Source organism: Eumetopias jubatus, unplaced genomic scaffold (genome assembly GCF_037043125.1).
Source record: "Eumetopias jubatus isolate StellerSeaLion01/CBP00866 unplaced genomic scaffold, mEumJub1_p1.0 scaffold_1, whole genome shotgun sequence".
Lineage (NCBI taxonomy): Eukaryota > Metazoa > Chordata > Mammalia > Carnivora > Otariidae > Eumetopias > Eumetopias jubatus.
Window position 1 is genome coordinate 112583867 of NW_028274807.1, and position 16853 is coordinate 112600719.

Consider the following 16853-nt stretch of genomic DNA (forward strand, 5'->3'; position numbering starts at 1 on the left):
GAAGTAGACAATCTGTCAGGTTCTAATTAAAATGATTCATTTTTATTATGATCAGTATTAAAAGATCCAAGTCGTTTAAAAGACTAGCGGCTTAAAAGAAAGATTGGATCTAGAAAATATTCAGGCAGACAAAAATAAGAATTTAGGATAGAAAAGAAACAAAGAGTGAGCACTTTGCCGTAAGGCTGTCAGGATTCTCTCCTAGTACAGATGTTCCAGGACGTATCTGGCAAGGTGCTTGATGGCCAACATTGTCTCCTCACAGGTTGGCTGAATCTGGGATTCAGGGAGGACAAAGCCATATCTGCCTTTGTCCCGGAGTTCAAAGGTAAAGGAATATTTGATTCCTTGGTCATAAGCCCAGTCATCAGAGCCCCCAGCAGCAGGATCTGAAATATGCAAAGAGCAGGAAAAAAAATGAACAAACCCCAAAAACACTAAATCCAGGAAGGAAATTAAAAAAAAGAAAAAAAGCCAGCTTTCTTTTATAATTACAACTGTTTCATTGGACAAAATATTATAGGTAGGCCAGTTTTCTAGAAAACTGGATTATAAAAGATACGGAGGGCAGTTTTAAAAAAATCAGTCCAATCTTACCTCTAAGCCTAATTAATGGCAATGAGGTGTTTAATACCCCAGGAAGTATGTAATTTATAACATAACCTTCTCAGTGCACTTGTATGCTATGGTAAACTATATCATATGTAATTTGTTTACAAAATATAGATAATTTCCGGGGAAAGAATGTTTCCTAGGAAAATAGGTAAGGCTGCATGATGACTGGTGATAGGAGCGAACTCCAAACCCCAAGGAAACAGCGCTGATGAAATCAGAGCACCTTGAGGGCAGGGCTGGGCCTTTGTGTTTCCTCAGAGCCTAGCAGATGGGCTGGCCGAGGTTAGGCATTTGTTCAGTTCTTCAATCAGTAACAGTTACTATGTCACTGCCTTGTAGATTTTCTATCTGTTAAGTCACTAGGTCATTTGTTCGTTCATTCATTAATTCATTCTTTCATCTATTTATTCAGTCAACGGTTGTACAGCCCTCACTGAGCAGCAGGCCGTGGGCTCTCCTCTGGAGATGCCGGAATCAAGGAAAGATGGGACTTCTGTCCTCCAAGGGTTTACAGTATAATGAAAAAAGAACCCTCCCTGAACTAGTCTGCATAAAACATATAAGAAGTTCACAGTATACGAATAGGTGGGCTACTTCTGCTAGAACCCCTCAGGAAAACACTGTACCCCATATAATTCAGAGCAGGTTAAAAAAAGGACAAAAGTATAGAAAACCGTGTTCTACATAAAACTTAAAAAAAACAAAACCCAGGATTGGAGCCTCTCCGACTGCATGGGAGGCCCTGTGATAACAGGACTGGGCCTTTTCCCTCGTATTTCTAGTCCTTTCAGATCTGGGGCAAAAAGAAATCATACAAAGGCAAAGGAGAATATAAGTAGAAATTTAAAACGCGGCCTGCATAATGTGCCTTCCCAGTGAAATTTAAACTCTGCAGCATCTAAGTGAAATCTGGGGTCTAACCCCTACCTAACTCCCTTGCTGTGTGTCTCTTGCCACTTGGCTCGAACACACCGAGTGACTGGTCAGAGGGGCTGACATCTACCCCTGGAAAGTGGCTTGAGCCTGAATTAGGCCTCGCGCCTGCAGTCTGTTTAGTCAGGGAAACACTCCTTCTTATACTTTTCTTCAGCAATTGTCTTTCCAGGTAAAGCTTCTGGGTCATTATCCTGGGCAGTCATCCCCGATGCTGTGGGATGGGCTGGTTGGTGCTGGAGTGTGCTCTTTCCTTGTGCATCCGCTGTCATAACATCTAGCACCCTTATATTTAGTTTTCCCGCTGCCTTTCTGTGGATTCTTCGAAGACTGTGCTGGTTCCCCCACTTCCCTTTCTCCTTTTCTCTTGCCTTCTCTCCATCCCCCCTTCCTTTCTTTCCTAGTACCTAGTGAGGACCTGGCACATAGTAGTGGCTGCTCAATGGATGTTGACTGAGCGCAAGTCTTTGCTTGGGTCGGAGGGGATATTTTTTCTGAACAGAAAACTGATGACATGTCATATAAAAAAATTCACTGTCAGGCAAAAGCCACATGCTTTAAATGATCTGAAAGGAAAGGCTCTGGGAACCATTTGTCGCCTTTTTAGGCGTGTGGTCTCGTTGCACAGTTCTGAAGCCAAGACTCACAGATTGTTGTAGCTCCTGGGCCATATGTGTACTCGGTGCCATGCAGGGTGGCAAGTTTTTTTACGGTAGCTTTTGCCAGGGCATTCTGCAAGAGAACCAGCAGTTCGTGAGTAAATAAATAAAAGCACACACTGACAAACAAACATCTGTACATTATTTTTAAGACATTGAAGAGGCATAAGACACAGTTTGGGTTAGTTTTATTCCTGCTCGGTGCCCATCCAATTTTTCTCTCTAACCTGGTCGTAGGATCCAAGCGATTCTTGTGAAAAAATGTCTTCCCTAAATGCCCTCTCCAGGCACTCACTCTGGGCTTCCCTCTGAATGTGTCATACTGTGGCAACACCATTTGCTGGCCTCTGAGTTCTCAGTGACTTTTTCTGTCTTTTATCTCCATGTCTTCAGGGTCCAGGCCAAGGCTTACTACTTAGTGGTTGTCCGGGAACTATTTGTTGGAACTCTGAAGATAATTAGCATCTTACCCTCTTATTTGAGAATTAGGTCTTTACATTCATTTTAAATAATTGTTGCAGTAAAGTATGGGTCCTAGCAATAACTTCTATTTTAGTCAGAGGACAATCTTTTACTTTCTTTTCTTTTTTATTTACATAGAACTTAGTGTGTCTTTTTTCCCCAGGCATTCTTCCTTAGGCTTGTTATACATTTTGTTTTTTTAAGCCTTGGTTTAGGCTAAAGAGACTACAGCAAACTGTAACTGTCCCAGATATCACATTCATTGATTTCATAAAATGTCACTGTGTATTAGGAATTAGGTTATGTGTAAGGATTAGTCTGGCAAATCTGTCTTGTCTCTGGAGCTTGTAAGAGAAAAGCAGGAGACAAGGAGGTCTTCGTGGTTGAGGTTTTCTACCTAATACAGGTAAACAAAAATGAAATACATACAAAATGACCCCCAACAAAACAAAACAAAAACTACCTGGAAATGTGGCAGGTTATAAAGTCAGGATAAGATAGAATTATATGAGCTGGGGCAGGAGTATTAAAAACTACACATATGAGTGATTGGTTACTCAATTCAGTGTTCTGCCAACATAGAAATACTTAGAAATTGGCAGTTCCAGGGATGAGGGTGGTTCCAGCTTGGAAGATTTTTAGACTGAAGAATTAGACAACATCTACTCTCTTTCAAAATGAAGAACATTTGAATTTCAGAATTTTAAAAAAGCGGCAAATATTAGCTTATGTGTATTTTTTTCTTTAAGAAGCCGCTTCGTTTTCTCAAAAGACCCATTGCTTTTCTGCCTCCCTGCCCCCCAACTCTTCAAGGGCAAGGGCTCTGTACCCCCAGCCCCCCTGTGCTGTAAACTTCCCAACATCCACTGACATACTGCATATTTAAATGAATCACTCGAATAGTAAGGCCTGACTTGGATGTCTTGGGAATGCAGATTTGAAAACCTGATTGTTTATCACAGGACGATTAGCCATAATTCATTCTGGTTATGAAACTAGCTATACTTCATACTTTGGCATCATAATTATGTCTTGTACATATGCTTGGAAAGCGATGAGGTTGGTGATGAAATCAAAATACTCCTAGTTTTACAAAGTAGCAACTTCCCTTAGTCCTTGTTCTAATATCAAAACCAGTTTAGTAGCGTCTTATGTTAAACTGACAAGGGCATGTCTACAAAACTTCAAAGTTCCAGCTCCCAAATTGTTAATGCTTCACTAACCAAGTGGTAAATTAGAAAATTTAAAAAATAACTATAAAATATAAGTCATGATATTGTGGTCCACTGAAATGGTGTAATCAGTTTCTTGGAACTAATTTAATGTTCTCAGAGTTTTGGAACAGTAACTTGAAAATTTTAGGGTTTTACTTCCCTTTGTTTTTCCCATCTGGTAAACTAATATATGCTTTCTCTTACCGCATGGAATCTTTACTGTTGTGATCTAAATATATAGTTCCTGTTGTTTAATCTTATTCTAACCAACCCACTAGAGCTAAGTCTTCTCTCTACCCTTTAATATAAGGCCTATTGCAGATGGAAATGAGAATAATCAATGAACAATTGCATAGTGCACAGAATAGATTTAAAACCGTCTTGTGGAGATGTGAAACGTGGTGAGGTGCTAATTTTTTTGGTAAGTAAATAGTACCTTTTCTACTATTCTATAATTTGCTTAACTTGCCATTCATCTGAGGACATCTGTAGTTATTTTTCTGTAAGGCAGAACCTCCGATTCTAAAGAACTCTTGTTCCTTCCCTAGTTACCACTCCGAGGCTTTTCATCTGCTCTGGTTTCCCCACCTCCCCCTTTAAGCCTTGGATTATTACTTCTAGTTAGAAATACAATTCTAATAAGTTCTGGGGATCTAAGGTACAGCATTATGACTATGACTAGCAGTGCTATACTATATACTTAAAGGTTGCTTTGAGAGTAGAGCTTTAATGTTCTCACAATAACAGAACAAGAAAACAGCAACAACAACAAAATGGTACTTATGTGAGGTAAAGAATGTGTCAACTAATGTGTTGAACATTTCCCTATATATATGTGCATCAAATCATCACATTGTACCCCTTAACCTCACACAGTGTTATATGTCAATTATATCTCAATAAAGCTGGGGAAAAAAAGATGATTCTGCAATATTAGTTCCAAACATGAGCAGTTATGAAGACTAGAAAAGATTTAGGACAAGAAGATCATTGAAGTTATCTATTAAACTCCTGTGTCTGTTGACCTTCAAGTCACTTAATATGTTTATTGGTGTGACCTAATATATGAGTTATCTGATAAAACTGAAGGGGCCTGCTTGCGATCTGTTATCTCTTTTGACTTATAACTTACCATTTTAGTCTTAACTACCGTTAGGGCCACACAAAAATATTCAGTTTGCCTTTCCTCAAAGTGATAACCAAACGCTTTCTAGGACTTCCTAGGCATCTTCTGGCAGCAACTGTTCTGCCTTTGGTGCTGACCGCAATATTTCAGATTAATGTTAGTTTAAAAAGGATGTTAATATGTTGCTGTCACTGGTGCACATTGCAGGAACATTTAGTTTCTGTCAGCCTTTACTCTCCTTGTCCTCATTTGCTCTAACCTCTTGATGTCTACCTCATCACTCAGCTTCTGAGTGTCACCTCATCACCACATCTTTCAGTGGCTTTCTCACCTTCTCTTGAAGTCCAACTTCCTTTCTTGGCCTAAGGGTGTGAGCCAGCCCCTCCCTTCTCTTTCAGTCTGCATCACTTGCTGTGCATTCCGTGTTCCTTCTGAGCTAGGTTTCCCTGAACTTCTTCCCTATACACCTGTTCCTGCCTCTCCTTACCTCCCTCCCTTTGGGTATCCTCTCCCTTTGTTGGAATCCTCTTCTCGTCTTTGTTCACTTGGAGATTTACTGTTGTTCTTCCAGATTCAGGTTTAGTGTCACCTTCTTTGTGAAGCTGCCCCTAAATCTCTTGGGGAGCATTGATGTCCCCTCCTTTGTGAAGGCTAACACCACTATCAGAGTTCCTGTCACTCTGTTCTGTAATCCGTTGTTTTTGCATCTATTTGCCTCCCAGGTGAGCTCCTTGTGGGAAGGGGTTCTTGGCTATTTATTTTGTATTCTCAACAGATTGTATAGCATCTAGCACATGGTTGGTTGATTGAGTCTTATCCTAGGACTCGGGCATTACAGATGGGCCTGATTTGGGTGGGTGTGTAGGACGCTGAGCTCTGCAAAGGCTGTGACATACGTGAGTGGAGATAGGGGATGTTTGTGGGGAAGGTGGCTGGTACCATGTAGTGATGGTTGATGGGCTGCTACATTTACACAATGACTTCTGCTGTGCGTTTTACTTATTTCCATTAGTTTTTTGAAAAATGAAGTCTGTGGACCCTTTCTCTCTGCCCCTCTGAGGCCAAGAGACAAAAAAATCAGAACAGACATTAATTGACCAAAGTATCATATTTTAAATTCCCATGATCTTAACAAAAATCCCTGGAATCAGTGTGGGTCTTTTCTTTTGAAGAGTTCAAATACTTTCACAAATGTTACTCATTTATCTTTCCAACACTATCTGTCCACATTTCATCGGCATAGAATTTTCTCGCAGAATGGAATGCCACGTGGGGCAGCACGCTCAGTGGGAATGTTCCAACCAAACTGGGTGACTGACCCCAGCCAGGACTGGTAAAAGAGAGATAATTCCTGCATTTGCTAAAATGTTAGAGTGGTAACTCCTTTCCCTTGTACATTTCTGTAAAAAGGGACTAAGACAGCTGACGAAAGACCCGCAGAAGCAATAGCACATCAGAAAGCGTGATCCACATCTTGAAACTCCAATTACAGACACTTTCTTTACAACCTGTCATTTGAGGGACATCTTACATCCTTGCTCAATGGGTTCAAAATAAGAACTAACATTTACATAAAACCTTAGACTTTACAAAGAGCTCTTGATAAGAGCTAGATATTTTTATCCCCATTTTACGGATAAAAGAACTGAAACTCAGAGAGGATAAAAGAACTTTCCCAAGGGCATGCAGCCCCATAAGTGGCTGACTTGAGCTAGGTTCTTCTTGCTTTAAATCCTGTGCTCTTTTTCACTTCTCCTTGTGGCCTTCGAATACTTCAAAAGAAGTGTTGCTGGAGCTGGTTTTACCAATTGTAAAGAACAGAAGGAAGCTAAATATAAATCAGCCTCAGAGAAAACTTTGCTTTCAGTCAAGGCCAAACATGGCCAGCCTTTATTAATCCTTAGATATGAGTTTCCTACCATGTCTTATGCATGTTCTCTTTTGTCACCTGTTTTCTTAAAAAGAGGCCTTGGTCATAGAGCAAAAGACAGAGAGAGTCTAAAATGTCACATCTAACTCAAAGCCCAAGAGACAAAAGACCAACTAGTGTAATGTTTCCCAGGCTCTGAGCTCCAGGGGGCTGGTAAGATGAATAAGGGCGAGGGTGTTCTTTCCACTGACCTGCCTTCCCAGGTAACATGTGATCAGGAAGCCCCTGTCTCATGGCCGTGCTCATGGTCCTCATTGCAAGCCAGTGTCATGGGAGGTGGGGGGCTGCCTCATCTAATCTTCCACTGGTCCATTATTACAGTACAAGAAAACAAAAATTCCAAACTGACTATGTGGTATAAGCCAGTTCGAAGAAATTTTCTCCAGAACTTTGTTTCTAACTTGAAGTTCTGAGTTTAATTATTCCTCTGGGTGAATACATGTGATAATGGAAGCCTCAAAATGATCTTTAACTGCGGTTTCCTTCCTTCTGTTCTGTGATAATGGGTAACTTACACCAAGGGAACAATGAAGAATTTAACTTTTATAATTTTGATGCGAGAGGAGAAGCCCGGAAGGCCTACAAGCAGGCACTGAGGAGAAAGCCTTTGGGATTTGAAAAAACAAATATGTTTCTGAGAAAAACAGGAGAGTAAACAAGCGTAGGCTCTGGTTGCAAAGCCCGAGATTAGAGAAGGGCAAGGAGTTAGGGAAAGGCTTGACTTGGGAGAGCAGGCCTGCCCATCTTGGCATAGCCCATGGGGAGTGTGGGAATGCTTTCACGGATGTAAAGCAATTTTTTTCTTTGGCTGATCTGCATGCATATTTTTAAGCTCTTTAAAATTCAAGGAATATGTTAAATGTGAGTCAGCTGAAGTTGCAAAGTCTAGAGCATTTTTATGTGTGCGTGTGTGTGGATATTAATTAATTTAATATTAATAAACATTAAAAATATTAAAAATAAATGCTGTATAATGGGAATGTACTGGATCTCTTGCATTTCAGATTTGTAGAACATTGTAAACTATTTGTGAGGAGGGTGAAAGCCAGGGGCCCTTAGCCAGGAATGTGACTCCACTCTTATCTTAAAGCAGGGTTTCTCAACCTTGGCACTCTTGACATGTGGGCTGGAGAATTCTTTGTTGTGGGGGCTGTCCTGTGCATTGTAGAATGTTTATCAGCATCCTCTGGCCTCTACCTACTAACCAGATGCCTATAGTACTTCCACAGTTACAACAACCAAAAACGTCTCTTTAACATTGCCAAATGTCTCCTAGGCGGTAGGGGAGAGGGCAAAATTAGTTTGAAAGAAGTCAGGTAAAAGACATAATTACGGTAAACATGAGTGTATTTTGGAGAAAGAATTAAAAAGGGAGACAACTCATCTCGAAGGCGCTCTCAATGCCTCTCTTCTTTGCTGATGATAGTACAAGTGTCTCTTTTAAAACACTGCTGTTAGGTCAATGCTGCTAAAATACCCTCTACTAGCAGGGCTGCCAGACTTCGCCAAAAACGCAGCGTACCTAGTTAAATGTAAATTTCAGATAAACAGTGAATACTTTTTCAGTATAAGTCTGTAATGTTTGGAAAATACTTACACTAAATATTATTTGTTGTTTATCTGAAATCCACATCTCTACCTGGGAGTCCTGTATTGCAGTCCCATTTACCAGGTGTCTGGCTCCAGGGCCTGCCGTGACGCAGGACTCATTGTGACGTTTAAGTCTCTCGGTAATCTCATCACCTCCCTTCCACTCTTTCTTCACAAGGAACACTGGAGACAGGCTATTTTTCAATCCTATTGCTGGACATTTGTTGGCTCTTTTCTCTGCCTAAAATGCACTCTTCTGGCCTCTGTCGCCCAAATCCTGCCCATCCTTCAGGGCCCAGAATAAATGGGGTTTCTTCTTTCTGTAACCTTCACTGACTAACCTCGTTGCCTATTACCATTTTCCTGCCCTAAATTCCCACTACCGTGCTTAGTTTGAAACTCCGAATTCTGTACTTCTCTTCTATGGTTTCTGATATCTGAGTCTTACCATTTCAAGAAGATCCTATCTTAATAGCAAAAATCACTTAATAGGTACTCAGTGAAATTTCTGGTAATTGTCTGATGAGCTGTGTTCTGACCAGGCCTCTGTAGGAGAATTTTAACAGGCCAAGAAGTCTCTTAAAATGTATGGTGATAAATCAACAACCAGTTTCTCTAATTAAATAAATTCTGCAGTTGCCATCTGATTTTTTTTTAATATTATAAGTGAAATTTAAAAGTTCTGAGAAAATACCTGTCGTGGCTGTTTTGTGCCTCAGGTCCTATCTACCTTAGCTGCTGGTAACCTGCTTGACAGCGGGACTGTGGCCTTGTTATTCTTGTTATTAGGCAGGGACATGGGGACAGCTGTGATCGGGTGTGCACATGGCCCTGCAATTATCCACCTTCTAATCACAACGTTTCTTCCCTCTGATTTTTATGTTTATCTCTAATCATGGTCTTGCTTTATGCTCACATGCTTGGGTGGAGCAGTGGATTTCTCTCTTGGGGGCTCATTAACTCCAATTTTAATTAAGAGGTAGGGAGGTGCCACTGGACTGGAAGGTGTTCGGTTTTAGAAATGGATTCTTATCTTTTGGTCAAGTTTAATAATTTTTCAGAAAGACTGTCATCTTTCTCCTGGTTAGTGAATATATGGCCATGAAAGCATAGGGCCAGGATCATGAAGACTGGGTCCTGGGAAGTTAGGCATCTCAGCTGACCCCTGCAAATCCTTTGCAATGTCCAGGGACAGAGGTAATAAGGTATTTGTGGGATGAAAGACTATCTGATGAATGTTCTGCAAAACGCTACCTGGGGTACCAGCATAGAACATGGCCACACAAATATGTGTGGGTGTCTTTGGAAATTGGGGCAGTCTAGGAAATTCTTCAGGGTCCAATAGGTCTAGGCCCAAGGCTGCCTGTATTACTGTGTTGGCTTAGCCGAGCCTTCATTGTTTCAGCTGGAAAATGAGAAAGGAGAACCAGAGTAATTCCAAGATTTCCAGCTGTAAAGTTCTGTGCTTCTAATGTAGAAATGTGGTGTGAGTGGAGTGCATATCAGCTTCCAATTTGGTCAGTCTGGGGAATGGGTCAAGATACTTAGTTGACCAGTTATTATCCTGCATTCTTGCTTTTGGACTTAGAAATGGTATTGTGATGATAATAATAATTATTATTAACAGTGCCACGTAGGCCTTTTTTAGGGGAAGGCAGACCAAAGATTTGGAGCTTCTTCCATGCTCAATAAGTGCAAAGATATGGATAGGTTTGGGAACGTTTTCAATTAAGTGTCCTTAATAAGAGGAGACTTTGACCAAAACGAGGTCATATAATTCAGTATTTCATTATTCCTCAGAATTTTGAAAATGTAAAGTATATTCTTTTTGTGGGCCTTAAAACTTGCTGTGAATATAGTGATAGCTTCATACTGAAGAAGTCAACACTGAGGAACTAGAAGGTGTATGAAGCCATTGGAAACTCACAGTATACTTTGTATTCTTTCTTTAAATAATATAGTATGTGTAAAAGCAGTTAGCAAACTGAAAAGCATTATTTTTGTAAGGTATTTTTATGATCTTTCATACTTTTTCCTGATCTGCTGTAGATATATTTTTTGGTAGCTTTCTTTATACTCCATGCTATTACTTCTGTTCTTTAACTTCATTGGTCTTTTGCATTCTCATCTCTGCCTTTCTTCCCTCTAAAGGTTGTCTCATGATATGAATAATTTCAGGCAATGTACATGTAAGATCTTTCAGAAATGAAGCCACATATATTTTTATCATGACCCAGATATCAAAGATTCGTATGTATGTCCTAAATTTGGTCTGAGAATGCTAATAGAAGTACAGAATCATTTCCTTCAGTTTAGTCTTAGTCTCCTTGAAGCATTTTTTTTTTTGCTACAAATATAATCTTATAAGTTTTGTAAGTTTAAGATAAATAAGAATCATATCTATATCTATGCACTGAATTCTGGGTAAGACAAAGCCCACTTAGCATTACTTTAAGAAATTCTGAGTTATCCATAATGTGGTATGCCAAGAATACATCTTATAAATCTTTTCCTACCTTTAGTTTTCTACAGCAGGGTAGCATTTTTCTAGTTGAAAATTCATATAGAAGCATTAGATTTGGATGGAATATTTATCATGCCTAGATCAAGACTTTCACTTTTTTTCTTAATATTCTCATTACAAATAAAAACCATGAAAAGTCAATATTTTTCTTTATGAGAGACTCAAATTCTCTTTTGGATATATATATATAAGCATATATATATATAATAAGCATATATATATATATATACGCTTATTAACACTACAGTTATGAATTGTTCGAGCAAAATGTGCTTAGGAAGTAAGTGAATTGGAATTATGCAAAATAAAAAGATTGAAAGGATCTCTAGTTATTCAAAAGATTTAAATTGCTTTGGGGTGTTGAACTAAATTCAGATTCTCAATGAATTGACTAATCAAATTAATATTCATCTTAGATTTCACTAGTGGGATTTAAATATTTCTTTTAAGATGGTAAGCAAAAGCTTAATCATAGGAAAAAATTATTGGAAATTAAAGTAACTTTTAAATCAATTAATGTGATATAAGTGCAATTAAATTTTGCGGTTTAGCCACCTATCTTAACATGCTTGGAAAGGATAAGAAGTAGCATGTACTTCTTGAATTTATTAGTTTTGTGAATACAAAATTAAACATCCAAGATAAGATTATTTTATGGTTTGTGCTTTTGTTGAGAATAGATTATGAATATTTTATTGTGATATAATTCTGTTTATTCCACTTTGTGAATTAGAATTAACTTATTTCCCAAATAGGAAAAGGTATTGAAACTTTGTGAAGCAGCTCATTTCCAGAGAACACTTCATTTTTCTGTTAGCTTTTGTCTTTTAGAATTTGTGTTTTAAACTAGTTATATTAAGCAAACTGTATATATTATTGTTACACTTAATATGGTTTATAATTTTAGTTTTAATATTTTATTTATTAACTCATTAGTGCTTAGTTATTATGGCTTTGTCTTTTTCTTTTCTGATGTGGTACAATTTAACATATTCACATGAATAAAGCAAACAACATAGCTCCACCTTCTCTCCTTGGGACTGAAATCTGGGATCGAAATGAGGAGTTGACCACACCCATCTCTGGGATGGCTGGACTGTGAGCACCCACTGGGAACATTTAACAGATGGACCATAATTGGAAAACTGAAATAGTTAAAGGTTCCAACTAATGATGTTTTCCTTTGTTTTTTTGGCTCTGGATAAGGAAAATGGGAAGCAATAGCATTTTTTTTTTTTTTTTTTTTTAATGAGAAGGACCTGGCCAACTATTAGATATCAATTTTCTAAGAGGCTGAGTTATTTTTCCGTTTTGCTCTTCACAAAATGTTTATAGCGTTACAGGTTTTATTTGGTCTCTGAAAGACTGAAAGTACAAAACAATTTCCAGTTGTTAAAGTTACTGGGTCTTCAAATTTATGCATTTAGGTAAGCCAAATATCTATGTCATTGTCTAAGCGGAACACTTTTTTTTTTTTTTTTTTTTGGGCATAACTCAAATGCTTTAAATCTTACACTTGTTCTTTTAGATCACTGATTCCAACTTCTGGCAGCCAGATGTTTCATAAATTAGAAAAAAATATTGTTTGAAGGGTTCAAACCTACTGATTTAAAAAAATTATGATTGATATGTGATATTTGTTAATTTGAATGTCATAAAACTCTTATTTTATTTAACTTTTCATGTGGTTATATCATGATTCTCTAACAAGATTGGTAGTTTTTTTAGTCATGGATACTTAAATTTTTTTGCATTGTATCTAGTAAGGACCCATTCATATCATTTGTTCATTGATTGCTTTATTTCTGTGTCTCACCTGATCAAATAGTGAAATAAGCAATTTTAGGATCTTATGACTTAAACCAGTATCAACCAAATGGGCCAAATTCCTAATGACATCTGCCATGCTTCTGCCTCTGTCAAATCCAGCTCAAGGCAACTTGACAAAATTGACTTTCTAATTGTGTGTGAGATGAAGCTACTTTGTTGATTATCCCAGATGCATCTGAAATCATCAAATGAGTTAGTATTGTGGTGAAGCAGGAATAAGTGTACCTATTGTCATTTTGAAGATTAGTGACTAAACTGGTTTAACATGTTGGGAACTGTTTCCTGTATCAAAATGCTATCTCTTTTAAAAAGCTAATTTACCTAGCCAATTCCAGATTCCTTGTAAATCTGTAGTAAGTTTTGTTTGCTTCTACTATCAGAAATTAATAATGGAATCTTTAGAAATTGTTATAATTTTTTCTCAGAAATAGGATTTAAAAATTCTCAACAGTGAAATACCATATTTACTACCATGACTACTTACCAACTCAGCGTTGTTCTCTGTGAGTTTATAATCATAGGAGTAAGGGTAGAGCATCATTTGGGAGTATGAGTGGATTGTCAGATATGCTTTGATGGAAGAGAGGTTGCTGCGGATGAAATTAGCCAGAGCCTTGGTCTCTCGTTCGGATTCTGCAGCAGGTCCACAGTAAGTTTCATCACAGGGGCTTCGAGAAGCTCCGATTTCTAGAAAAACAGGTTGTTAATGGAATGGTCACCTACAGAAGTTATCACAAGGCATGTTTCAAACTTTCAAATTAGAAAGTTAAAAATAAGCTGTTTTCACAGGAGTCCTTATGATAATGTATGTATATATTATAAAGCATGCATGCATTTAGTCACAAGATTAGGGTGGTATATTTTTAAGCTAATGGGGTAAAAATTGCATGTGAAATCATCAGTGTGTCCCTGTGTAGTAATATAAAGTGAGATCAATATAGTGTAGAACGATTAATAAGTAGGGGACAAACTAATATCCATGAGAAGTTTTCTTATTACTGTAATCATTTTCTGAGAGTTGAATCAGAAAATTAGAATTATATCACCATTTCATTTAAATAATTATTTAATGACTGTGTCCTCTAGATTATACATTTTGAAGTAGTAGGATTATGTCTGGATAGCTCAGTCTTGTGTGTCTAGCATCTAACACAGTTGAGAGCACAATAGAGCACACAATACATTTTTTTTGAATGAATAAATAAACTGTTTATCGTCTGTGCTTTCAGAAAGTTAGAATTCTAAAATATAAAACTTTACATTTTTTCATGTTTTGGACACTGTTGTGTTTTCCTGTGTTATTTTTCCTCCTGTGCTTTTCAACAGATGCTTGCAAAATGGTCAGATACTTACTGCACCAACCAGCATCAAAATTTCTGTTGGGGTCTGTGCCAATGCAGTTACTTCCAGCCCGGGTGGAGCGGGTCTTTCTCCACATTCGGTTCTGAAAGTGGATTATGTGGTTAGACCAAGTATAAAAGAAAGTGAGTTGGTTTTAATTTCATCAGTCTCTCTCAGTATTGGTTCATATACCTTGGTCCAGGTGTAGACGTAGCCATCGATATTGAGCACAGGCAAGACATAAAAGTCTAACTTGTCGAGAAGTTCTGTCATGTGGGTCTCATGTCCATAGGTGCGAATAGCCTATGTATGAATTAGGAAGAGAATGTCATGGAAAAATAGAATGCGTGATGCTACTTAAATTTACATAAACTGGATGAATATTGACTTTGGTAATGAAAGCCGTGTCCCCTATTGAGGTAGACGTTACTAATATTTAAAAGGCAGTTAGCAAAATATTACCCATAGTCTTGGTTAAAATAGTTGTTTTTTTAATTCTGTTTCCAGGATATTCTATTATATCCATATATAACTCACATAATTATTTATTTAACTTTTTACTTTAAAGATGAACAAAGATTTAATAAAATTATAGACTTTTAAGAAACATACATATATTCACTTATTTTGTAATAGTACTGCAATTTTTTTTCAAAGTAGGATATGAGGGTAAGACCTATTCTTAGTAAGTAAGGAATATCTATGGATGGCTGTATGTTTCTAATATCATCTAGAAATTTATTTAAGTTTTGTGAAACTGCCTATAGATGGTCTCACTAGAGAGAGTGCCCAATAAGGAAGAAGAATGAGAAAGCCTTCCATTATGAAGTGAGCTCACACTGATGGATTTTGGGTGGCTCTGCAAGGCTCCAGGCTGCATAATGTGAAAGTATCTTTCTTACTCCTCTGTATTGAGTAGGGAACCCTGTTAAGAGACTAGTTCTCCCTACTAAGTAATGTGGACATTTCTCTATGAATGAAGGACTTCATGCTCATTTATTATGTTCTCTTAGTCATAGTTCCTCAGCCCCAGGATCATATTAAACGGAAATTCAACTCTTTCCTAGGCTTTCTTGAATAAACTTTAAAATATTTAAGTCTTCTATGTATTAATACTTTTTATATACTTTTTGTGACTCTATACATGTGTATTTATTACATTAATACATGATAAAATAAGTGATTTTTAGGCTGGAGGAGCTATAGAACCATTAGACCATGGTCTAATCTTGGAGATAACCGAAGTAGTGATAAAAGTTTTTTCCTCGGGCACCTGGGTGGCTCAGTCGTTAAACGTCTGCCTTCAGCTCAGGTCATGATCCCAGGGTCCTGGGATCGAGCCCCGCATCGGGCTCCCTGCTTGGCGGGAAGCCTGCTTCTCCCTCTCCCACTCCCCCTGCTTGTGTTCCTGCTCTTGCTATCTTTCTCTCTGTCAAATAAATAAATAAAATCTTAAAAAAAAGTTTTTTTCCTTCTAGAGGGCAGATGGTGAGATATCCATTGAAGTGAAATGGTTATAATTGGATACATAACATGTCTAGAAACCAAGACCATGACAAATAGATACAGAAGTGTTTCACACAAAATACAGTATAGTGTATATAATCATGTGCTTATATTTTAAAAGTACCTCAATATTTTAAACTTCTAATTTTGAAGTAATTTTAGACTTAGAGAAGAGTTGCAAATACAAAGAGTTCCTACATACTCTTCACTTAGCTTCCCCTAATGTTATCATCTTACTTAACCGTGGTACAATGATCAAAGTGACGGAAGTAACACTGGTACAATAATATAAGTTAAACTGTATGTTTTATTTAGAGTTCACCAGTTTTTCCACTATTATCTTTTTTCTGTTCTAGGCTTCAGTACACAATCCCACATTGCACTGGTTGCCATGTCTCCTTAGTCTCCTCTTATCTGTGAGAGTTCCTCAGTCTTTCCTTGTCTCATGACTTTGACACAGTTGAAGAGTACTGGTCTGGTTACTCTGCAGAAGGTCCCTCAGTTTGGGTTTGTCTCAATATTTTTTTAATTATTATGTTAATCACCATACATTACATCATTAGTTTTTGATGTAGTGTGGAATTATGAGGTTTTTCTGTGTTGTTACTCTCTTTTATTATAGCTAGATTATAAGAAATTGATTTAAATAAAATACTTTCTACTTCCCTCAGCCAAAAATGATTCTACATACTGACCTCTCTCACAAACCATTGGCAAAATGCAGGGGAAATCCATTCTCTGGCATGGAAACCACAATCCATGAAAATGGCAGGCTTATTTGGTCCAGCTTTGCCAACCTATTGCAAACAAAAGGAAAAGGGAAATTGTGATTCATCACAGTCAGGGGTTAACATTCACTACCCGTCTGGGCTTTGGATTCAACAGGTGAAACTTGACAGCAGCAAGAGATATATCCCATGATTAAATTAAAACATAATACTAGCACAGTATGTTCTTGCCTCTAGACACAATGTTTGAGATGAAAGCTTACATGGTTGTTTATTATTTTTATTAAGCTTGACAAGCTCATATTTTCAGAAGATGCTGATTGCCCTGCTTAATTGTACTCACGTGGAGGTTATTTTCAGCTGCTATTATTAGGTGACATGACCAAGACAACTGG

The 16853-nt window shown here is 37.8% G+C and overlaps 1 protein-coding gene across 1 annotated transcript in view; it reads right to left on the minus strand.

The window, feature by feature from the left end:
* Positions 1-201: 201 nt before the first annotated feature.
* CPB1 (carboxypeptidase B1) overlaps positions 202-16853 on the minus strand; it is a 32863-nt gene continuing 16211 nt past the window's right edge. The window contains exons 6-11 of the mRNA XM_028103117.2: positions 16426-16527; positions 14417-14527; positions 14237-14327; positions 13368-13570; positions 2196-2280; positions 202-389 (exon numbers count right to left, since the gene is read on the minus strand). Coding sequence (XP_027958918.1) covers positions 202-389; positions 2196-2280; positions 13368-13570; positions 14237-14327; positions 14417-14527; positions 16426-16527 — 780 coding nt within the window. The remainder of the gene's footprint in view (positions 390-2195; positions 2281-13367; positions 13571-14236; positions 14328-14416; positions 14528-16425; positions 16528-16853) is intronic.